This window comes from Columba livia, chromosome 5 (genome assembly GCF_036013475.1).
Source record: "Columba livia isolate bColLiv1 breed racing homer chromosome 5, bColLiv1.pat.W.v2, whole genome shotgun sequence".
Classification (NCBI taxonomy): domain Eukaryota; kingdom Metazoa; phylum Chordata; class Aves; order Columbiformes; family Columbidae; genus Columba; species Columba livia.
The window spans coordinates 56265552-56289599 of NC_088606.1; the positions used below are offsets into that span (position 1 = coordinate 56265552).

At 43.3% G+C, this 24048-nt stretch overlaps 1 protein-coding gene across 3 annotated transcripts in view; it reads left to right on the forward strand.

Moving 5' to 3' along the window:
* Positions 1–2857: 2857 nt before the first annotated feature.
* Positions 2858–24048, forward strand: part of RRAS2 (RAS related 2) — a 44583-nt gene continuing 23392 nt past the window's right edge. The window contains exon 1 of one of the 3 annotated variants that reach the window (XM_065065293.1): positions 2858–3176. In XM_065065293.1, the coding sequence (XP_064921365.1) occupies positions 3072–3176 (105 nt within the window). In that variant the 5' untranslated portion in view covers positions 2858–3071. Of the gene's footprint in view, positions 3177–3565; positions 3823–4640; positions 4732–24048 lie in introns of those variants that run through there. The other 2 variants (XM_021300307.2, XM_065065294.1) reach the window with 2 other exon arrangements.

The window sequence follows — 24048 nt, forward strand, 5'->3', positions numbered from 1 at the left end:
TGTGACCACTACTTTGTGCTTTGCAAGAATATAACTTTATGAAACTACATTTCATTACTGAAAATAACAAATGCAAAGATTTTAACAGTACTAGTGTTTTTTTGCAGAGAGGTTTTTTTAACATAATGTATGATTGTGTTATTTTAGTCCTTTAACATATATGTCAGTGTTGTTTAAAAAAAAACCACAAGATTTTATTGTAGAATTCACAAGACTGGATAGCCCTATGGGTCAGAATAGCTATTTAAATGTAAGCATAATGAAACTGAAACCTAAAAAAAAGATAAGGGAAAATAAAAATGTCTGATTTTCTATCTTTAAAGCAAGAAATCAGATATCCCATTGCAATAGTTTGCATTATGGTGTTCTTAAAACTCACTTAAAATCTGCTTTTCTTGTCGCTGCCATTCCTGTCAGTGGAGTTTACTGGTTACTGTACTAATAGCCAACTGTATTGTAAAATGTATTTTTATTAAAAACCACCAAATACTTGATAAACTAGCAGCAGCTTCACTTCATCCTAGTTTGTACTTTTGTTTTTTCTTAAGCTAGAGAACATAATTAAGAATTAGGAGAAAATTTGTCCTTCTGGCTTAATACTCACACGGGTTTCTGATCCTGACAGTGCCCAGTAAGTGAGTGACAGGCAAGAGCACCAGAACCAGGACACGCGCAAAGTAACAGGCTTCTGTGCTTAGTGGCTGCTCTGTGCTCTGTGACTGTCTCACCTTTTGTCACTCAGATGCGGTTTTGTTTTCCACAGCCCCTTGTGGCAGCAACGTCCACAGTTCCGTGATTGTGTCTGGGAAAACAGTATCTTTTTTTTTTTGTTTAAACTTGTCTCTTCATACTATCACTGACTGTCCCTTAGTTCTCCTATTTCAAGACTTTCTCTGTTCAACTTCTCCGTGCTGCTTAGGACTTTACAGACCTCTGTTATATCTCCCACTCACTTATCTCTTTTCCGAACTGGAAAATACTAGGCTATGTGTTTTCCCCTGTGTGAGTTGTTCCTTATTTCTCATCAGCCAGCACCATAAGGAAACAGATGTCAAAAAGCAGCTTATCACTACAGGGGAATAGCAAGCCAACAGGCCCTGCGTCCTGCACTCCTCTTCCAAAATACAGTTGTGAATCCCGGTGACGAAGTGTCTCCCTCATCTCCCTTTCATACAGTTCACCCCATTAACTCACAAGGTGTTGATTTGTTTCCTGTGTGTTGAAGGCTCTTCCCCTCCACTGAGACAAGGATGGGGGTTGAAAGATGTTATTCATTATGTTGGTTTTGGTTTTACAGTCTTGTTTTTTAAGCAGAGAAATTCAGTGAAAGAATTGCAAAGTTCAACATGGTCAGTTAGGAAATGGTGGAATTAAGATTACACGTACATAATTGATTTACCTTCATGTGTATACATGGTGTCATGTTAATTCTTAATTAGCACCACAGTATGTTATTTCTCTATGGATCCCTGTCAGTCACTGGGCCAGGCAGCCGGGTCTGTAGGAGGAAGGAGGCTCCTGCATGGGGGCCCCTCACTGCATTCGGTGCTGAGCCGAAATGCGGGTCGAAGGCAGAAAGTCTGGTTTCCTTGGACAAACCAGCAGAAGGTCACCTGGATGGCTGTCTCTGCCTCCCCACACCACTCCTACAGGGTGTCACACAGGGCAAGGCCTTCCAACAGAGCTTTCATACATGGCCACCACTTCTGGTTTTGGTATTTTCTAGACAGGAGGAGCGTGTCTGCGTTACAGACTTACTGGTATGACTGTGCCATTCAGGAACACGATAACAACTAACTGTCATTCTGTGCTGGCAAGAGGCTGTGTGTATATGTGAATGTGTGTAATATTATACGTATATGATTTTGTTGGTATATATATTTTCAAAAAGGGGAGATGGAGAGAAAGGAAAGAAGGAGTTACTGAAAGTAGTTGTACCAGCAAAAGTTCTGCTTTGTAGTGTGTGCAGTGGCCATCTGCCTAGTGATTTGGATGTCCAGTTTACCAGGCAGTAAATCATCACCCAAATAGATCATCACAGAAAGCAGTAGCCTGCCGAGGCAGTAGAAGTGTAAAGGAGTGAGACGAATTTGGCACAGACTGCAAGCAGAGTGCTCTGACCACGTACAGAAAAGCATGAATGTGGCGCTGGGACACGCAGCTGTGGGTGACACTTGGAGGAGAGGGTGGCCTTGATCTAAACAGCTTAAATGAGTGGGAAACCCATTCACGTGCATAGTCACAAGAAGACCTGATGAAGAGTGAGGAAGGGCTGAAGTCTCCGTGACTTTTTTTCCCCTTTTCCCACCTGGTGAATCTGTGCCTGACATTAACGACACGTCGGCTTTGAACCATTCTGTGCCTTGGCTCGGCATCTGTACCCAGGGGCAATAATACCTCCGTCCCCACCTCATGGGTATTCAAAGAGGCTTATTAATGTTGATGAAGCACTCAGCGGCGGGAGGACAGGCGCCCCGGGAAAGCCCATGAGGAAATCACTAATTACCTCTTTAGCACTCAGTTCTGGAGGGGGAGCACGGGGTGACCGAGGGCTGTCACAGCTCGCACGTTACAAACAAAGAAGTGTGGTGCCGGAGGGCCGGGTCTGGGCGCTTCACTTGCCCCAGCCCCAGCCCCAGCCCCAGCCCCAGCCCCAGCCCCAGCCCCAGCCCCAGCCCCAGCCCCAGCCCCAGCCCCAGCCCCAGCCCCAGCCCCGCAGCTCCCACCGCCGGGCCGCTCTGCCCGCAGGAGCGCGGCGCCGGGAGGGTGAGCGTCAGGTCCCGCCCCCTCATGCATATAGTCGCTGTCATTAGCATGTTGATGAGGGGAGTTCCGCCCCCCGGCGGCCATTTGTAGCCGCGGCGCCCTGGCTGCGGGGCGGGCGGTGCTCCGTGCGCTCGGCGCTGCCGCACGGTGGGGCGCTGCCGGCGGCGCACTCGGCGGAGCGCAGGAGTGGTGGGGCCTGCGGCTGCTCAGCGCCGGCGGGCCGCGGAGGAGGGAGGAAAGCGGGAGGGAGAGAGGCGCCGGACCCGGCGGCGGCGCTGCCGCAATCGCCTCCGCTCGGCTCCCCGATGGCCGCGGGCTGCAGGGACGGCCCGGGGCAGGAGAAGTACCGGCTGGTGGTGGTGGGCGGCGGCGGCGTGGGCAAGTCGGCGCTCACCATCCAGTTCATCCAGGTGAGGGGCCGCGGCGTCCGAGGCAGAGAACCGCTCCACCCGGCCGCGGCGCCGGGGCCTGGGCGCTGCCCGGCGCTCAGCGCGGGGGGGCCGGGGCCGGCGCGGCGGGCGGCAGCTCCCGGAGGCGCCGCGGGCCGGTGGCCGGGCTCGCCGCGCCGCCGGGCGAGGAAGCGGGAAGCCCGGGGCGGGGAGGCGGCGGCGTGACCTTGAGGGGCTCGGGGCGGTGGTTGGGGCGCGGCGCCCCGGCGTGTCGGGGGCCCCCGGGAAGGTTCTGGAGGGCGGGAAGGGGCGGACGCCGCTGCCGCTCCCGCTCCGCCGGGCGCCTCCGCCGCGCTGCGCGGCTCCGCGGGCGGGCGCCGCCGGGTGGGGTTGCTCCGCGCCGGGGCTGCGGGGTGGCGGGGGCGCTGGGTCCGGCCCCGCGCTCCGCCCGGGAAGCGGCAGCCGCGGTAACCGGGGGAGCGGTGACACTTGGCGTCTGGCTCCGAAACAGCTGCCCCGGGGCTGAGCCCACGGCTCTTGTGCCGGCCCGGGCAGGGGTGCGGGACCTCCTGCAGCCCCCCAGGCAAGAGCGGTTCGCACGGAGCGGGTCGCGATGTGCTGGCTCAGGACGGCGATCTCCCCCCGCCCCGCTGGGCTCCTGCTGTTGGTGCGTGCTTCAACTTACAGATAATTAAACTTTTTGTTTGGTTGGTTTTTTTTTTTTCTTATTAATTTCCCGTAAAAACCGTGGCAGAATAGGTGATGTAAAGGGTGCATATCAGTCTAATGAGGAAGAACGTTTTTTCCTGTTCTGCTGCTAATTCAGCCATACTCCTCTTATTTATCTTCTGCCCTGTTGCATTTAGCATTTCTGCTGCTGTCATGGGAGTGTTATTAATCCACCTCTGTCTGTTTATGATGGAAGGAGGAGACAACTACTTGCATTCTGCTTGCTGGTATTGCTGATGGCAGATGAGCAAATCTGGAGAGAATGACTTTTTGTTTGTTTTCTTTAATTCCACTGAGGGGAGAGGCCATAATATTCTACCTACTGCTAAGACAGGCTGTTTAGCAACGAGGCAAGCTTGTCTTTTAACACTGGGGGCAATTGTATTCTTAAAAAATGTTTTGTTAGAGCAGAGGATCCAATAGCAAATAGACTTTTTTTTAACTTCAGATATTCTTTGTTAATGTGTGCGTACATCTGTTTGTTAGCTGTCATATTGTGCCGAGAATTTAAGCTCTGTGGTGTAGGCTAAATAACTACATAGAAAACAGCACTTTCAAAATCTGGGTGAGTACTGGATACCAAATGCTTAGAAGATCCAGTATTGTACAAGACCTTAAAGTAACTGGCAGTTTAGAAGAACTGTTTCTTTTGAAATGAATTTTGTGCAGTGCATTTGAGATGGAAAGGAAATGGGCGTTGTGCAGGTGCCTTGTTTGCTGGACACATAAGCAGCTGGTCACATGCTGGTAAGGGACTGGCTTGCTGGTCTGCTGGAGGGTGATGGGGCTGGAACGACCACGCTCATGGATGTGTGTGGATTGGATTCCTCGTTGCTTGTATATAGAGGTAATTTCTGTGGTTGACTGAAGCTGGTTTAAAGTTCCATTCACTCAAACATAGTGGTGCTGCCTGCATCTTCCTGTGGATATCTGAACGGGTTGTGGCAGCCATGTGTGCACTGGACACAACTTCAGTTCTGAAGTGCTACCGTCTTGGAAAATGTTGCCAAATGGATCTCTGGAGTCCTTGGCTATGTTAAAGGCTCTTGGATAATTTTAACTTCATGCAAAATAATGCTGTATTTCCATTAAAGACATAAGGGGGGGGGAGGGGGCGAAGTGAATTTCACACTTAGTGTTTTGGTAAGTCCATTTATTTTAACAGCAGTAAGGTTCTGCTGAGTACTTGGTAATTTCAATATTTGAGTTCTGGTAGACATTCATTCTTTAAGCTAAAAGGGTGAGCTACACCCTGATAGTAGTAAAAGTTTTTATTTAAGTGTTGTGACTGACACTTGTGTTCCAGTGAATATCTGCAAAAGAGGAACCTGTGTCCACTCTCTCACATATAAGGTTCCCTTCAAATTAATAGCAGAAAAATAAACAGTTCACTTTGAAAGAGTGGTGAGGGAACAGCACTGTAGTGTGAAGCTGACATGTTGAGGGTGAATTCTTCAAAACAAGTTATTGTCAGATTGTATTAAGTTATCTGCATATTTTTGCCCTTTCGACTGCCTTATCTTGAGATAAAATCATGCCTTCACAAAGTGATGAATTCAACCTCTGGAAAAAAGAGAGAGAGAGAAATAGCTAGGAAATGAAGACCTCCTGAGCAGAACCTCATTCATCAAAGAGGAGAGTTTTGTTTTGTTGCCCTGCTTGCTATGTAGGTACAGACAATAAGAGATGGGGCTTGGTGTATAGTTTATACACCACAGTGTCTTCCTGAACTCTTAAAGTTTATGATGATATCAAGTGTATGCGATGTAACCACTTCTGTAGTTTCTGTTTGGCAAGTGTATTGCCAAATGTGCTGTTTGTCTTTTAAGGCTGGGTAGAAACTGCTCCAAATAATTTAAAAATTGATTACAAACAAGTCACATGCTTCATTTTTGGAATTTCTTGGGATTAAGTGACAAACTTGTAGCTGCCTTTACTACTGCCATATGACAAATCTTGATGTCAGTGAAGGATTTAAATGTTCCTTTGCTTCTTTATGGCTTGTGTTTAAAATACAGTTGTCAACAACTCCTTTTTGAAGCTTAAAAATGAAAGTTTTTTCCTAGTGATACTAGCAAATTTTTCCACACATGGTCTTGCTTTCCTATAATCCTGTATTTAACTTTTAGTAAATCAGTACTCGGGTATAGTTGCTCTTGCTTCTCTTGCAGGGCTGTTGATTATTTTCCAGTACATGAGACTCTTGTGCTGATAGGATATCATGGGAAACCGTGTGCTGCGATTTTATGTTGCATCTTTGAAAGACTAAGGAGGATTCATATTTGAAAATGGGAAAACTGTTCCTTCACTTCAGATGAAATAAATGAAAACGAAGTTATAGGAAGAACCAGTTCATCTTCTTTCATTTGCCAGCTCTCTGGCGTTTGTGCACAGTGCATCTTTCCCAGCCTTGTTTTAGGTGTTGGTGAGGAAACAGGTAGTATTTGTTCTTACAACAGTAGTAATGCCTGAGCTTGGACTCTTATTATGGCAGTGATCAGCATGTAAAGCGCTCCTGTGCACGCTGTCCTGTGTGAGAGTATCGGTTCCTGAAGGTTGTTGTGCCTCAGTCTGAGCTGAAACAACGTTTTTGTAAGGGGGCTGAGTGAGCAAATCTGTGCCATACAATGAAAGCTCTTTCACGTCCTGGGTTCAGCATCGCTGTGCTAACTAGTATAGTGCAGTAGGAACAGGACTGGAGATGCGACTGGTCACTTGCCTATAATTGCTTGTGATCCTGGGTTCGCTTGTCAGGAGTTCATCTAACAACTTGGCGTACCTTTAGAGTACAAATGAGCAGATCAAAGCTTTCAGTGGTTAGGTGTGTTCCTCAAAATTCTTCCTCTGGGGAGATAAATACAGCTTGATATTGCTGTTGGTGGGCCAGGATTTCGTCCTGGAAATACCAAATCATTTCCTTTAAATCAGGATATGATATATGAATTTACTGCTGTCGAGTCTGTGCCCTGTTAAGACAGGAAGTGAAGACATTTTAATTGTGGAGGAGAGCTGATGGGATCAGTTGCAGCTATAAACTCTAGGAAAGCGGCAGTGAATAATAGCTCAACATTACACCACGGCATTCTGTAAAACTGTAAGTGGTAGAACTTAGCATTCCTTCTCTTATTTAAAACATACACAAATAATCCATCATGCTCACGTCCCAAGAGGCAGAAAACTTCTAAAGCACGTTGCAGCCAGTTAACTGGGCTCTTTGCGGGCGGAGGCATTTGGGAGCGTGAGCTGTGCAGAGCACACAGCTGTTGCCACAATAGCTTTTCTCCAGCTGTCATGCAGAGGTCTGTCACAAAATACCCCACATTCCCTTCTAACTCAGCGCTTTGTAATGTTCAGGTTTCCTTGCTCAAAGGGAACACAGCCTAGCAAATACCTAATCACCCTCTGCATATTTTCATCCTGCAGTTGCCATTTGCTTCATGCTTTTTTTTTTTCTTGTTAAACTGAACAATATATAGCTAGTTTTAGCAGTAGACAGCAAGAAAGCCGCTAATGTTTTATTCTTTCAAATTTGCTCCACTAAATAGTGGATGGTTTTGATCAGAATGGTTAAAATTATTTGTCACTGTGGTTTACCTCTTCATAAAACTGTAGCTTTTGTTTTGTGACAATGACATGTCTGTTTTTGCACACACAGACTTTGACTTACGATAATGTATTAGTTAATAAACATCACTAGAACCTTAAGATGGTATTGACTGGATATAATTCAGTGTGGCTGAGTTGAGATTAGTTTGTCAATCAGCTTAATGTTAACTATGGTAATGCATGAACATATCTGAGACTGCTAAAACACTTAATGTAATATAAAATGTATTTAGGGGTCCAGTGTGTGTGTATTTTTTGTTTGTTTACTGATTTCATGCTATATTTACAAGCTTAATTCTCACTACCAAATTTGTAAAATGAACTGTTTTTCCTGCTGCTCTTAAACTGTCAGTAACAAGTTCTAATTGGAGCTGAGCTTACTGTTCTGCTAACCAGTGAGTAAATGGAGTTGGATGTAGATTTGTTGACTGCTCTAAAATAGGGTAGTAAAGCAGATTGAAAAGCAACAACTGAAAACGCAGCTGGTGTTGGAGCTGGCGTGCTGGATGTTTGACAGACCCCGATGGACCACAGCTAGACTTGGGGGGTGTGCAACCCCCTCGACAGTTTCTGGGTATTCTGACTAACCATCAAAAAACCACAAAAAGTTCTTCAAGTAAGCGCATAAGAAAATCAAGGGGGTAAAATGCCATGAATTCCAGGCTGTGGATTCATGCAGGGCTACGCTAGGACTGGTATGCTTACATTTTGATAAAGCGTGGGGCCTTCTTACAGTAAGTAGTGCAATGTAACGCAAGGTGACAAAATGCAATTTAGGAGAGTGAGCGACTGATTGTTGGCCTCTGTTGAGGTTAAAGGTGGGAAATAAAAATCTGAGTCAAAACAAAGCACTTGTGATGCAGTCACCTGGAATAATAAGGGCTGCTTGTTGCGCTTCTTGTGAAACTTGAGCTGCTTGGCTCCTTGCTTCCCTGAGCACTGCTACCAAACAAAAGATTTGTCTCGCTCTGGTTAATTGTAGATCCACAACCTGGGAAATGTAGTCGATGACTTGAGGCTTAATTTGCAGGCAAGAAGGAAGCGCTGGTTTGCCTGTTGGTGTTCTGGTGTAGCTTGCAATGGTATATGTGTTGTAACTTTGCCAGCAGGGCTGCTGTGTGTTAATGTACATATAGGGTAGGTCTGAGCCGAGGTCAAAAGCTGGCATGAATTTGGATAGTGCTTAAATTTTGAGGTGCTGATCATTCCAGTTTTGAGGAATTTCCAATCCTTTCCCACAGTGAAATTCCTTTGGGATAACTAAAACCCCGCTGTGGTCGGAAAACACCTTTCCATGCATTAACTCCTAGCAGCAGTTGCTTATATAGCAAGTAAATATTGACGTACCTTTTGGTTATCAGGTTGTCTCCTAGTGCCACTTGCACACCGAGTTCTGGCACAGCTTCCTGGGTTGCTGCCCGCCGTGTCCTTTGCACTCTTGGGATGAATCGGCAGCCGCTGGCCCACAGCCCTGTTCCTCCTGCCCATGCTTGAGGGAGAGGCTTCTGCGCCTGGTTTTGGCTGGAGCACAAATTCCAGTATTCAGTAGTGGTGGTAGAGGGTGGCTCTTATAAGTAGAGCCCTTATATTGAGAGAGCTTTGAAGGACCTGAATGGTTCGTGTTTGTATACCTTATGCAACCTGTCTGCGTTTAAAGAAAGCATTACTGGCGCTGAAAATGTGACTGAGCTCCTTCACGTGCCTGAAGATAAACACCACCTTCATGAAGTGAAATGCAGCAGGCTTCTGGCTAGCGGGTAGGAAGCTAGGGGTTTTTGCAGGCCTTCCTAAATGAGTCACTCTTCAGGTCTAGACTGGTGTGACACAAGTAGGTAATTTCTCCATTGATTCTGACGATTCAGGGGACTTAACTGTGCTCGTTTGGTCTTGCATTCAGTTATGGTCATAAGCACTGTTAAAGGAAAATGTGGCATCCAGGTAAATGCAGCAGTTACTATAAATATGTACGATTTCAAGAAGTGTGTAAAACCAGCATTAAAACTGAGATCACACCTGTAATGCTCTTCCTCTTTTTTTTTGACTTTTCCCTGTTGCTTTGCATGGAACATATTCTAGTTTTTGGATTTCTGGATGCAGCTTTGATCAACCAAGACAAATTGTTGCTGAAAAAGGTAGACATAGTGGGATCCAGATTGAAAAGCCTGATGATAAATAATACCGGTAGGCAATATTGGCCTGACAAATGGTTTGCCTTGCGAAGTTACTGGAGTTTTGTTTTGAAATGCCGACAGAGAGTAGCAGTAGCCTGTTACTACCAATTTAGTGTTGAGTTGGATGCCAGGTGAACTATTCCTATCTGGGCAGTGAGCGAGACCTTACATATTTGTCTTGAACTCTGTCTTTCTTTACTAAGATAGATGTGCTCTGTGATTGTGAACATTTTTTTCCTCTGCTCTTTTTCTACTTTGTGGTCTTTGTGCCTGTGTTCTCACAGCTTAAGCGTGGTTGCAGCTCGGCTCCGGGATGGCCTGTAAGGCACTCTGTAGGAGCAGGTAATTCAGAAGAAAATATTTTTCCTCTCTTTATAACTTAATTACTTGCAGTAGATAGCAGACAAAAAGGATGTTTACCTAATCTCTTTGCTTTGCCTTTTTTTACTTATTCTATGATGAGCACATACCATGTGTATACTGCAGCTAGTCATGTCCCAGTGTGTAAACTGCCTGATATGCATCACCACTTCCAGATAGAACTTCCATGAGATTAAAGTTACTTTTTTTTTTTATGGGTTGCTTGCTTCTACTAGTTGCCTTAGGAGGGCTGTCTGGAACGCAGTGCACGAGCTGTTCACGGTGGAGTTAAAGAAGGTCACGTATTCACGTTTGAAGTGCTTGATCTTGCAACTAATCAAGCTTTGTGCACAGTGCTGCCCGTCATGAGCGAGGTCAGGGCTTCTTATCTGCCGCTGGGAAGGGACAGGCTGGGAAACTTGCACCTTGGCTGTCCCCAGGTGTCCACAGAGCCTGGAACCTGAGCTGGGGGTGGCTGGGGGGATTGTGCTGCACTTCTCTGGTCACCTGAGGAAGTGCTGTCAGCTCTGCTCGCTGTGGGGATCCTGCTGGGTGATTAAGTGCTGTGATGAGTTTTGATTTTCTTTTGTAACATACAAAGGCTCACAAAAGGACTTAAAAGGAGAAGGTGCATTTCCAGAGACTTGTGTGGAGCCCAAAACTGCGGTGGAAAGCAAGAGCTGTGTGTGCTGGAGCTGTGGTGGGTCAGAGCAGCATACTGGTGCACCTGTAGAACCGTGAGGACCATGAAAGTGAGGGCAAGTTGATGGTTGGTTTGCTTCTCGGAAGGAACAGCCAGAGGAGAGCACAAAGCCGGGGAAATGGTTTTTCTCTTCAAGCCTGAAAAACAGGGCTTTACTGTAATTGAGGGTTTAATTCAATAAGCTGGTACTACCAGTAAGGAAACTGCTCAACAGGTCCCCATGCTGCCACAGCAGTTTACCACTATAGCTATTTACTCCATCCAGTTCACTGCAACTCCACAAGCACTCAGAGTTAAAAATAACCAGGGAGTGTTTTTAGCCGGGATCGGTGCCCTGTCTGGGTCGCTCTGCAAACAACTTCATCTGGCAGTTGACCAGACCCGCACCAGCGTCTCGGCCCTGTCCAGAAAGTAAACTGGTGAGTCTAGATAGGAGTGAGTTCAGCTGGCAGGAATGTACGCAAAAGGGCGCTATTAAAGATAGCAAAAAGTACTAGCTGTTAGGACCAGTGTGCATTAATAATTAACTAGATGTTAGCACTGACACATGAAAATGCCACAGTTCACACAAAAAAACCTAGTTCAATGCTAATAACCAAAGTATTCAGCAAAGATCTTTACGCAGAAGACCTATGAGAAGGGTTATTACTCAAAAGAGTAGCCTTAGGTACGTATTCATAACTGTGGCACTTTCTTCAAGTCTTTTAAGCCGGAAAATGGACTTGAGTTTCCACAAAGCATACAAGGAAATTATTTTTCCAGTCCTGTTCTGAGTATTCTGTAACTGTAGTGATAAACCGTTGAGTCACTAGTTATATTTGCTAGGAAAAGGTGAAATTTCAAAAGCACTGCAGTCACCATTTTGACTTTTTCTGACAAAAATACCTTGCTCACCCTATACCACAGAGCATCTTCAGCATTCCTCATTTAAGGAGATCTAAACCTATAAGGCTGTAAGCAAATCTGAATATTTTGCTCCTTATGTGATGAGTAGACCATGAAATGGAAGGATGCCCATAATAAATCTGTGTGAAAAATCTGGCATCTTTGGGTAGAAAAGTGATCTACTAAACTTCTGTTATTAGGCTTAATTCTATGTAAGAAAAGTTAATGGGATTACAGTAATGTGCACTGTTTGAAGTAGGGGGTTTATAAATTCTTTTCCTAATAGTATTCCTGTGTTTGTCTCTCCTTTTATGAGGGTCCTTTATAATAATGTGTAAAAAGTAGTTGTTGATAACATACTTCTGTATGTGCTACCAGCTCTACTACTTAAGGAACAAAACCTTGTTGTAAGTGCATACAATGTTTTCCTCTACTGTACTAGCTCACACTAAGAAGTCTAATCTGAAAAAAATAAGTAGCAGTGATGTATTTAAAAGAATTCTCACTTGATGCGACCCAGCAATACTAAAAATGCAATTATAAGTCTATTTTAATTTTGTCTTGCGATTTCAGTTGCTTCTTGGGATTTTTTTTTCTGATTGTTTGTCTGCGAAGTCCTGCAGAAACACTGTCCTTGCATCTTCTTTCTGCCTCCCCCAGACTCCAAACAAAGCTACCAGAATACTGAATGCATGTCCCAGCTGTTTCCAAGACGCAAATATATGTGCTGCATCATTTTGATTTGCCATACTTCGACCTCCTTTTAACATGTCCCTCCTCCCCAAGAACCGGGTTCTCATCCAGCTGGGAGTTTTTGACTTGAGACCCTGCTTGGGGTCTTAAAATATGATGGATGGGGACAATAACCTATGCTCAGCAACTTTCCTGTAGCACTGCAGTGAATTTGGAAAACCCTGTCAGTGGGTTGTATGCTGTGATAAACAGTTTCCAGACCCTCAAGTTTGAAAGTAAACCCATGAGGCCAAAATCCTTAGCACATGAACAAGGTAAAACAACTTCATTGCTTAAATCAAAGGTGTCTTGCCTTGCTGTCTGCGAGTATTAAAATGAGAAGTTTTACACTGTTGAAATATATCTCATTTCTGTCTCTATAGGGGTAAGTTGTGGTGTGGTGGTGTTTTTTTGTTGTTTTGTTTTTTTCTCCCCTAGAAACTGAATGTTCAGCCTGTGGCATGCAGTGGATGGGCCACTATGAATATCCCACCTTGGTACTTCTGAAGGTGGCTCTTACCAGATTGTCACCAAACAACAGTGCTGTTGACTGCTTAGCTTTGGTTTGGATGCTTGTTAATGTAACTTTTTCAAGTCCAGAAGTCTCTTTCCATAAACTAAGAATATATTAAAATGCTGTATGGTCTTGTGTATAGTTTAACTATTTCTCCAGCTTTGTGCACAATATTATGTTATACAAGTGATACTGCCAATTGCCAAAGTGCAAAACCTTAAAGCTCTCGTCTTGTTTGATTACTGCAATAACTAAGCATCTAAGCTGTATCCCACACCTGAATTATTGAAAGATGAATCATCTGGGGGCATTCTCTGAAATTGTCAGAAAGGAGTAGAGCTACTTACTGTAACTTCTTGAGCATGACTTTAGCATTAAATGTTACATGAAAACAGGTCTTCGGAAGTAGAGAATTTAAGATGCTTCTCCTTTTAGCAGTTACAGAGTTCGTAACTTGCTCTGTTACATTGCTGCAGCCATGGGGGGGTGATGCTGTAGAAAGGATCACAGAAACGCGAGTGAAGTTCTCTGTGGCTGAGACCCGTGTGCAGGGGCAGCGGTGGGACAGGCAGCAGCTTCTGCAGCGGGTCAACCACTGAAGACGTGTGTACAACTGCATGAAACCTTGTGCGACGGGGGGGAAGTTAACCTGTTCCAGCTCTGAATGGAGAATGAGACTTAAGAGTGATCGCTTTTATTGTGTACAGCAAACACAAGAAGACTTGCAAGATGCTCCTGTGTGTAGCACTGAGCAAGTCCTGTTATCTGATCAGAGGGTGTTCAGCTGAAACCTCTCTGACTTTAGACTGTGTTAGATCAGCTAATGGAGCAAGAGGTTTGATTTCTTTCAGCTCGAAATGTCTGAGCCTTCAAGCTCTTGAGGTCTTCTGACAAGTCCAGCTACAGCAGGTGCCTGTGCATCATCTTGGAGACCTCTGAGGCTGAAAGTTAATTACCTGTCAGTGGAGTTAGCTCTTTGATCCCCTCGGGTATTAGTTCTGAGAGAATTACTTTGTGTGAGGAGACATTTTTAAATTGAGTGTTTTACTTTTAACAAGAGTGTTTAAAGCCTGAGAAAATGCTGAATTCCTTCATTTGTGGCCTAAATCTGTTAACTACAGAAAATGTTTTCTTCGGAGTTTCTGCTTGGTTTCTGTCTTGCTGGAAAAGTGCATTCAAATATATTGATGTGTACATCTCAGTTTCTTTCAATTTAAAAATGATACTTAAAGGCTCAGCTTTTGAAGTCATTAAAGATACTTTTTAATTTTGCTCTCTAGAAGTTTTTGCACCCATTAGGATATAGTGTATATCACATACGCAAAGGATTTGGCATTTTTGTCCATGAAACTTATTGATGTCCTACAGAGGCTGATGAAATTCACTAATGTTTGTAAATTTAAAACTGCCCAGTGGGACTGTATGGGAAAAGAGCCTCGGATCTGAAGTAGTTGACTTCCTTGTCCTGGTATTATCTGCCTTCTTGCAAGTAGGTTACATTCCACACATTTTTAATAGTGGCTTCCCCTCCTCCATAGCTGCTTTGACTTGTTTTGTGGGAGGACTTGAATATTTCAACTGACACACCAGAAGTCTTCTCCCGAAAAAGGAAACCAATAATAGAATCCACTTCGAGCAGAATTTGAAAATAATCTGATCTCTGCTGACTTGGATGTCTGTTCAGAGGAATTGCAACCTGGGGTCTTAAAATCCTGCTGAGTTAGGGGTTTTACTCAAGGTTTAAAAGTTTAGGATTTTTCTAGCTCAAGGCCTATTATAGAATTGTGCCTTGGAACTCTGCGTTCTGTGCATTTCTTCAGTGTACAGATATTGTGAAGAAAATAAAAGCCCTGCATCTCTTGATGTGATCTCCTGAAAAAGGTGCTCGCTGCCTCCCTGCACGAGGGAAAGTGGTGATCTGGAAGAATTTGTTCAGGGCGATTGCAGAAGATGAATAATTTAAGCTGCAGCCACTTGCTTCAGACTAGATAATTGAGACCGGGTTTCGTAACAGCTGAACAGTTTATGTTAAAACTTTAAAAAATCTCCTGCACCGTGTGGGCTGTTTTATACATGAGTACCTCCATGCCAATTGAGTAGCCTGCGGAATGTGAGAATACCTTAACTTTTCACCAGCACTAGTAATTCTTAGGAGATACTAATGTGATTGCCTAACAGTATTCAGCTAGGTATTTATCATGTTTCTGCAATTTCTTCCTTGAATAGATTATACTGCTGATCTCTCCTAAGTCTAGGAAATACATGTGGTTGGTGAAATGGCCTCGGTGCTTGTTTCTCCTGGGCAAAACCCTTTCGGTGTCCTAGTTCTGTTATTGCTGACTGAGCATCTCCAAGCTGGAGCACTGACTTTTTGTCAGCTTCCACACTTGCGCTTTGAAAAGTGTGTTTCTGCAAACCTGTGGCAGCTTGGGCTCCGAGCAGTGGGCTACCGTAGCGATTCATCAAAAAAATCTCTCTAGATTTGTTTTTGTGTCTTCAGGATCTGACAGTCATTCTTAAACCTGAAGCACATAGGGTATCTGTGCCAAAATATGTTTGTAGAGGACTTTGTAACTGTTCTTTCTGAAAAACAAACAAACAAAAATACAAGAAAACCCCCAAAAACACCAAACAAACCAACCAACCAAAAGAGAAACCAACCCTAAACCAGCACATCAGTGTTATCTTGATTCTGTCCAACAAGTCTGTGAGGCACATGACCCATCTAATCAGCTTTGAGTTTTGGTCATTAGGAAAGGTTGCTTTTAACATATGCCCAGGAAGTGAGTCTGGAAGACTTATGATACAAATTAAAATACTTTCTAATGCTGGAAGAAAGCTCAAAACAGAAACTACTTGCCTTTAATTGGTAGCATCCACCCTGCCCTTGTAAATAACATGAGCTTTGCTGCATGTGGAAAGCTGACAGAGCTGCGTGGTGCTAATGCTGCCTTCAGAGGTTCTGTTCACACTTGGCTGTGTGTGAGTTAACAAGGAAGAAGATAAGGTCTTCTGAAGGGTTTCTACTTGTCCACCTGATGTACTGCCTGTCCGGCAACTTCAAATCTGATTACTGGAAATATGAACGACACTGAATAGTCCATTATTCAAAGTATGATGAAGTTGAAGAACCTGTTTCTAAAGTATGATGAAGTTGAAGAACCTGTTTCTAATCTGTAAGAATGAGAGAAACTGCAGTGTTTTTGTGTGGTTTTGGTGCAGAAGGCTGGCTGCCTGTGCATTCCACGCTCTGTTTTTTCTTCACTGAATGCCTTTACCACAAGATCACTACTCGGTAGAATATGGGAGCGGAAATAGCAACAACAACAACAAAAAATAAACCCAAAAAACCCCTCTGATCAAACCCCATGCATTCTAAAACCTTCTGAAAGTGAACAAATTGAAGGTCTCTGCACACCACTCACACACTTTAAGATGGCCTTTGCTGTACTGCTGCCTCTCTGTACCTTTAAACCTCATACTTGCAGAAGTTCTCTGCTCAATAAAGCAATCAAATAATAATGTTCTCCACTTATTTAAAGTAATAGTTTATTGTGTGTGCCTGTCAGACCAGGGAAGAATGCTGCATATTGCAGTTTGAGTTTAGAAGTTACTGTATTGATGATTTTCTTAATGAAAACTAGTGCTTTTAGGTGATGGAGTGTGTTCTTCAGGACAAGATGTGTTAAGTTGTCTTCCCCACTAAATGTATGACCCGTTTTAGTACAAGAGGGCAGTGGCATGCCATGGGTTTGGCTAGTTTGGTATGAGTCATTTACTTCTGTACGTGTTATGAGGCTCAGGTAACGTGTTTTAGCGGCTCAGTTTCCATCGATGTGAACTTGCTTGGAGAGAGACGAACTTGAATTTGGTTTGTTTCTAATGTTTTTGTTTGGGGATTTTTGTAATTGCTCCATCTCATGATACATAAACTCTTGTGTTGCCTTTTTTTTCTCCTTGCATGGTGCATGGGATTGCGAATTCTGCTGTTGCTGTGCCTTCTGCACTGCAGCATCAACCTCCGCTTGGGTTATGGCCTCCAGCAATGAGGTGTGGAATGGCCGGGTTGGTTTGGAGGAGCCTGAAAGGCAGCTGGGAAGAGCAAGGTTAAGTTTCAGGGGTAAAAGAGCTTTCCTCCTGCAAAATCTTACAGGACCTGCCAGGTTGAAGGACTGTACACTAGTGTAGTGTAGTGTATTTGATAGTGTAGCTTTAATTTTTTGTGTTAAGATGATAAACAAAAAGTATATTCCTTGTAAGTCACTAGTAGCCTGTGTAGAAATCTAACACTTTCTGTGCTGTTTGTTGGATTCATACTATTATCCTCTTTTCTGAGCTTGCTATGTGCTTTGAGAATATTTAATGGTTACAGATACATAAAGGGTGAGTGTCACAAGGATGGAGCCAGGCTCTTCTTGGTAACAACCAACAGTAGGACAAGGGGAAATGGGTTCAAACTGGAACACAGGAGGTTCCACTTAAATTTGAGAAGAAACTTCTTCTCAGTGAGGGTGACAGACACTGGAACAGGCTGCCCAGGGGGTTGTGGAGTCTCCTACTCTGGAGACATTCAAAACCTGCCTGTGTAACCTCATCTGGGTGTTCCTGCTCCAGCAGGGGGATTGGACTGGATGATTTTTTGAGGTCCCTTCCAATCCCTAATATTCTGTGATTCTGTATCTTATTTTTAAAGGCAATATACTTAGTAACAAACAAATTACTGAGTTGCTTTTGTGGCAGTGGCTGTTCACAGAATCTGTCCTGAAGAAGGTAGCTTACTTCATTGGAGATTCATTACAAGTCAGTGATTGTAAAAATCAAAGAGAGGTAGCCACATGTGGTGGAAGAAACACAGCTGGCATGACTGAGTTATTTTTCATCAGCCCTTGTCCTTCCTTGCTTTGATCATACCTTGTATATGGTTTAGATAGTATGTTTACTGATGCTTTTCATGATCTCTGTTCATATGATGTGCACGTGTGCTTTCCAGATAGTGATGCTTTTCTCCTCAAATGATGTCTGTAAAGGAATATCATATAGAGAAGTCAGCATGTATCCTCTAATGCAAATGAAGTAACTCATGTGATCTGGCTGCTCTGTGCGGGCTGAGGGCAGCTCCTAAGTTTAGAAAACAAGTTTATTTGAGAATTTATGTAAATTCTTTGTAAGAATGAGAGCACTTGGGACAGAAGGGAAATCCCCTTGCTGGAAACCCCCAGAGCAAATCTGGACTCTGTGCTGTTGCTAAACTGAAGTTTATCTGAATTTGAACCCTTAGTTTTCAAGTTCACACCTTGTCTAAAAATCCAGAAACCTGCCAGTCTTGAGGATGGGATGATGAACTGGTCGCAATGAGTATGGTGTAGCAGAATCACAAATGCTTAAAATCTTTACTGGTGTGCATACCTTATTTTCCTTTAAAACTTGAAAGCCTGCTAAAATACAAGATTGTGTGTTATTTGAAACGGGAGGAGAGGGAGAGAACAACTGAATCTCTTCAAGTGAAATTTGGTAAAGGGCTGTACTTGAAGTTTTGTGCGGAGATATGTGGGTGGCTCGGAAGGATTGTCTGTGCTCTGCTTAATAAAAAATGGCAACAAAACAGGGCTCAGACGTGTTTAAATAAGCACAGACAGTTACAATGTTGCAAAATTTTTGGACTAGATGATCTTATGAGGTCCCTTCCAATCCCAAACATATTGTGATACTGTGAAAAGGATGAGGAGAAAAATATTTTGTTTAACTGAATTGAACTATGATCTGCAGTGGGTAAACTGACAGTGATTCTGCTGTCTTCCAGCTGGGATGGGGCAGAAGCCACCATCAACAGAAAGGAAAGACCTTTGAGTCTGGGGAGTCTGCTGAGTTTTGGGACCCCAGAAGGGACAATACTGGAAATACACTCTTTGAAAGGTTTGTGTCTCTGCAGTGCAGATGGTTTCCCAGAGGTTTTAATGTGAGGGTCAGGTAAAGAGCAAGGGAAGAAAGCAAAAAGGAGGATGAGCATTTCTAGATCTGATGAGGGTTTGTGTCCTCTCAACAGTTCTGTAGATTCCCTTAATAGTCTCCAGAGAGTCTGTGGCTGTACTGAAGGAAGAGCATTTTGATGCCAAAGCCTGCTTTGCAGTATTCACTTGCTAGCCAATTACTTAAGCAAAGCTGTGTTTGCAAGCTTTAGATGGCAGAACCAAGAGTGGAGAATAGCTGTCTCAGTGCTGTGCTATCACAGCTTGTGTCCAGGTTAATATTTGGAGTACTTGGGCTTCAAACAGTGAACAGCAACACACGTAGTTTCATGAGAGAAACTCTTCACTGCAGAGCTCGGGTTTTGCATCCAGCTCCTCAAAGACATAAAGCGCTGTTTCCTTTCAGTAATCTGTGTGCTTCTCAGTGGGACTGTCTGTAGCGTTTGCTCTCAGCTTGATCTTTAAGCTCTCCTTCCCCTTGGAGAAACCTCATTCACAAACTGTGGGTACAGAACTAGTCTGGAACCAGCTCTAACATGGTGCTAAACAGGATGTTAGAGAATAAAATGCTAAACCTCACTTTGCAGTCATCCTAAGGTCTACGTGACTCTAGCAAATGCTTCTGGCCAAAACTGTGGGTTCCATAAACAACAAGGGATCATCTGTCAATGGAGTGTTTAATGTAAATCCTGTTTTTTATCTGTTACTTAGAATCAGTTCCCCCATGGGAAGTGATGCTGCTCAGTGTAAAACTCCTCCAATCTTTCATTTGCCTTCTGTACTGCTACCATAAATGGCAACACTGAAGAAAAAAACCAAACACTTGTTGACTATGTGTAGTGTTTGGTTATGTAGCACCTCAGCTGAATGTTTGCTTGCAGTTTCTTGATGTGGTTCATAATAGATGTGGCTTTTTGTAATGTGAAAGTAGGTAATTGCACATAAAGCTGTAGTTTGTGGCATCGCATAGCGTGAAGTCGATCTTAAGATCAAGTCTGCTAACACTCATCTTTAGCACACTGTGTCGCTGGGTTTTGTTCACTGAATGAGGCTGCTGCCTTACAGGGGCTATGTTCATTTCTTTGGGTTTTGTTTGCCTTTGTTATAACAGCACTTGGTTTGGAGTTAGTTGTGTTCTCACTGAGGTGAAACAGTCCTTGCTATTAAGATAATAAATTCTCTAAAAATATAAAAGACGGGATTAACACCTAACTGCTTAGGTCTTCTAGCTCGAAGGTCATGTGAAATATTCATCTAACATTGTTAATGCCATAGATGTTAAGTCATGCTGGTTATTGCTATCTTTTCTATTCCATGTGGTGTCTATGGTAATTCCAAGCAAAAAATAAGCTCTCTCTGAGTTTCCAGTGTGTTTCCCTGCCCTGTGATTTGGTGTGATGCTGACTAAGAGTGGTACTACACCTGCAGGTGTGGAGACCAAGGGGAAGAAACACTGTGGTTGGTTTTAGTATAAGCAAATGTTTTGCTGGTAAATGTGCTTTTTATAGATGGAAATTGATGCTTGCTTAAATATGTAAAAGGTAAAAGCATTTTTAATAAGATTTGAGAAGATAAGCATGTTTCCATTTGACACTCTTGTGACTTCAAAATCTAAAGTTGCTGAAAGGGAAAATTCTGGCACTGCTCAAGAGCATTTGAGTTGTGCTTACTGGGGCTGTAGGATCTTCCTTTTCCCTGTAGATCAGCTTCCAGCTAGTTTTAGCAAGACAGGGCTTGTAACCAGTTCTGCACGATGAAATCTTGCTTGTAACCAGTTCTGCACTATGAAATCTTGCTTGCATGTCAGGATTAGCAACTGTAAAAAACACTTGGTAATTCTGGCTCCTGGAATTTGAGTCTGTACACATTTCCCCATATGTAACAGTATCAGTCATAGTGTGTTCTTAGAGTCTTCTTTAATTGGGAGGATAGCACCACTTAACTTGCTTCTGTCAACCTCCTTAGTAAACGTTCCTATTTTGCTTGTACTGTAATTCTAACACCGATTCGACTAAATGCACACTGTAAAAATAATTTGGGTAAAAAAAGTATTGCCCAGTTTGGTACTCTTGAGCTGAGCATAAGCAAGAATGGACTTGGGGTGAAGTGCACAGAAAATCTTAGGCTGTATGTAAACTTTAGATGTTAGTCTGCAAATTTGCTAGTTTGAGTTGATTCACTGGTTCTGAACAACCTTGTGCCCCTGAGGTATGGATGTAAGTGTGGCACAGACCTCAGAAAGAAATAAAACACAAGGGCGGGAGCTACTGCAGGGCAGTGTGTCTGGGTTGAATTGTGGGACACTGACCCAAAACATGGAACAGTAATTTCTTAAGCACTCCCAACCAGGAATCTGGTTTAGGGTTTTTTTGCTTCTTGTTTTTTCTTCTATTTAAGATAATTTTTTTCTCTGTTATCTCTTGCAATTCTTCAAGGGACTTAAGGTGACTGTTTCTAATGTAAAAGTTTCAATACACATGGCTTTGCTTCTGAAAGATCAGAAATGAAATGCTCCATTTCCTATTGTAAACAATCCTGGTGCACTGTTCTGCCACTTACCACTTGAGGAGAAAACCAGTCTGAATTACACTGTTGTCACATGTGAAGCAGTAGTAACCTTTGATCTTGAAATATGCTGCTGGTGGTAGTAAGATTATGAAGGCACTCTCCAAGGACATTAAGATTTAACTTCTCTGCAGGTGCTGATTAGGCTGGAAATAAAAGCATTGTGTTCTGCCAGTATCTGTGATGGAAAATACTCTGTATTATTTTTTGTTCAAAGCAGTTACACGAGTCCACTTGGCAGGTTCTTTGAACTCCATATAGTGGATTTATAGGAATTTGTTCTTATAGAAACCTGGAGTTTTTGAAAACAGTGGTATTAGTTTGAACCAATACTTATGAAGCAGCAGTGTCTACATATGTGAGACTAGCCTCTGTTTAAAACACTTGTGCTTTCCCACAGACATCATGCCTCATTGTGATTTCATTGTGCATCACTGAAATCAGTGTTGGGTCTCTGCTGAGATGGGGTAGATTTCTCTGTCTTGCTTCAAGGGTGGAGTAACTTACCACATTGCTCTGCGAAATTTGGTTGACAATGACCAGGTCCAATTGTTGGTTTTGTTTGTTTTTTTCCTTCCCCTTCGTCAGGATCAGATCTGTCAAACAAAACAAAGGCAGTGCTTGTGTGTCAGGAACATCTGAACACACTGTCCCTAGTGTGAAAAGGTTTAAACAGTCTGCTGTACTGACGAAGAGATCCCCTTCATTTCTTCCCACTCTCACAATTAGGTTAACCTGATACCTTAAGTTAGCGACAAGGCAAAAAAACCCCCCTCCTGTGCTTTTTGTTATTTGGCTCTAGATCCCACACGAAGGTTATATGAGTAATTCTTCAGTGTCTCTGGGTTAAAAAACTGAGGCTGAAATGTCAATCTCTCGAACATCTTTTCACGGAGGGGACATTAAGGGTATGGAGGTTACTGCTGGGCTGGGGAGTGATTGCCTTGTAGGTGCTCGGTTCTCCTTCCAGTTCCCCGTGTTGGCCCTGCCAGGAGCTGCTGAATCTGAAGTTACAGGTCACAGGCTGGGGGGGAAAAACACTTTTTGACCAGTACAAATTCTGCCCTTATCTGAGGTTTTACTGCTTAGCCACAAACTTCTGAGAAATGGTTTCTGGAGGCAGAAAGCACGTTTTCATCTTAGAATACAGTGCGATGAGCTGTACGGATGTGCAAAAATAGCTGGTGTTGGGGCATGGCGGGTGCTCCCCACGGTGCTCCCCACTGCCGAGCTGGTGGGACTGCGGCGCGTTGGGTCCGTCAGCCTGGCCTGGTGTGGCCGTGTCTGTTGCGATGCAGGAAAGCTCAAGAACCTGCCATGTTAAAAGCGTGTGTTTAGCATGTTATTACCACTGTACCTTTTTTTAGTGTGAACTCTTTGTTGATAACTTGATCTCTGCAAGCTGTTCGGATACCGTTTTCTAAGGCGAAGTTGCCTGGTGTGTTTTAATTTGAATTGATTTTGCTGTTATTTCATAGGCGGGCAACCAATTCTTTCATTGTAGTTTAAAATTTTCATGACTTGAAGAGAAATGCTTTGTGTATTTTACTTAGCTGGATGAGGGTTTGGGGGGAAGGCTAGCAGTAATTAGCCTTGCTAATGAAAATAGATGGCTACACAGCTGCCATTTCTGCGTTCCTGGCACTTCTGTTTATGGCACTTTCAGAATTTAAAGATTATGGTCATTGTAGTTTGCAAAATGAGTCTAGACAGTCTAGTCTCAGGCCAAAAGGTTGGAGTTAAATAAATACATAAATTGGGAAAATAAAGCTATTAGAACTGTGCTTATCTCCTGACACAATAGTTCTTAATAGATATAAGTGCTATTTTATAGCTTTTCCCTAAATAATAAGCTTCTAATGGTCAGTCAATACATATTTGGAAAATTAAGTATTCCAGGAAAATTAAGATTCCAGGCTTCGCTAATGAAACTCAAAGTTTTTATGTTGGATATTGTCCAGGCTGCTGTTCAAAAATTCCATGGGATTAATTGTGGTAATAGAAAAAAATATAGGACAGGAACTAGTGTACTGCTGTCTATGGCTACAGTGATCTCATAGTATAAATGAGGTGTGTTACTGGCTCTGGAAGTCATCTTAACTTTTAATTACCTATTTGCTAATGATTTTGTGTCTCTTTCCTAACAAAACAAGTGGTACGATGAAAATTTCTAGAAGCTTTTGATCTTTTGGTTCAGTTCCTGTTTGACACTTACATATAAACACACTACGTAAAATATGTTCGAGTTGGTGGGAAGAGGCATCTTTCAGTGATATGCTATGAGCTTTCCTGAGGAGTCTGGACATTTAAAGGTGTTTTCAGTTGACTAGTGTTTGGGTGGGGGAGTTTCTAAAAGTTTTAATTAGCAATTTGAACTGTCTGGTCTCCTGATCGTTCTGCAGACAAGATCTGGAGTGGAGATGACAAAACCTCCCTCTTCCATTGGCAGGAAGCTGCTATTGTAGTTCAATTGTATTGTGAAATGCTGTCCTACAAATAGGTAATCCTAATTCAAATCATTCTAGAAAACAGTAGGCTCTGGGTTTAATGGACTAATTAATCTGGCTGTATCTCTGTCTTAAATGTTTTAAGAGGAGAAACCTGAAGAACTTAACTTCCTTAGCCTTTCTACCTGGATCTTGCTGAACTGTGGTCCAAGTCC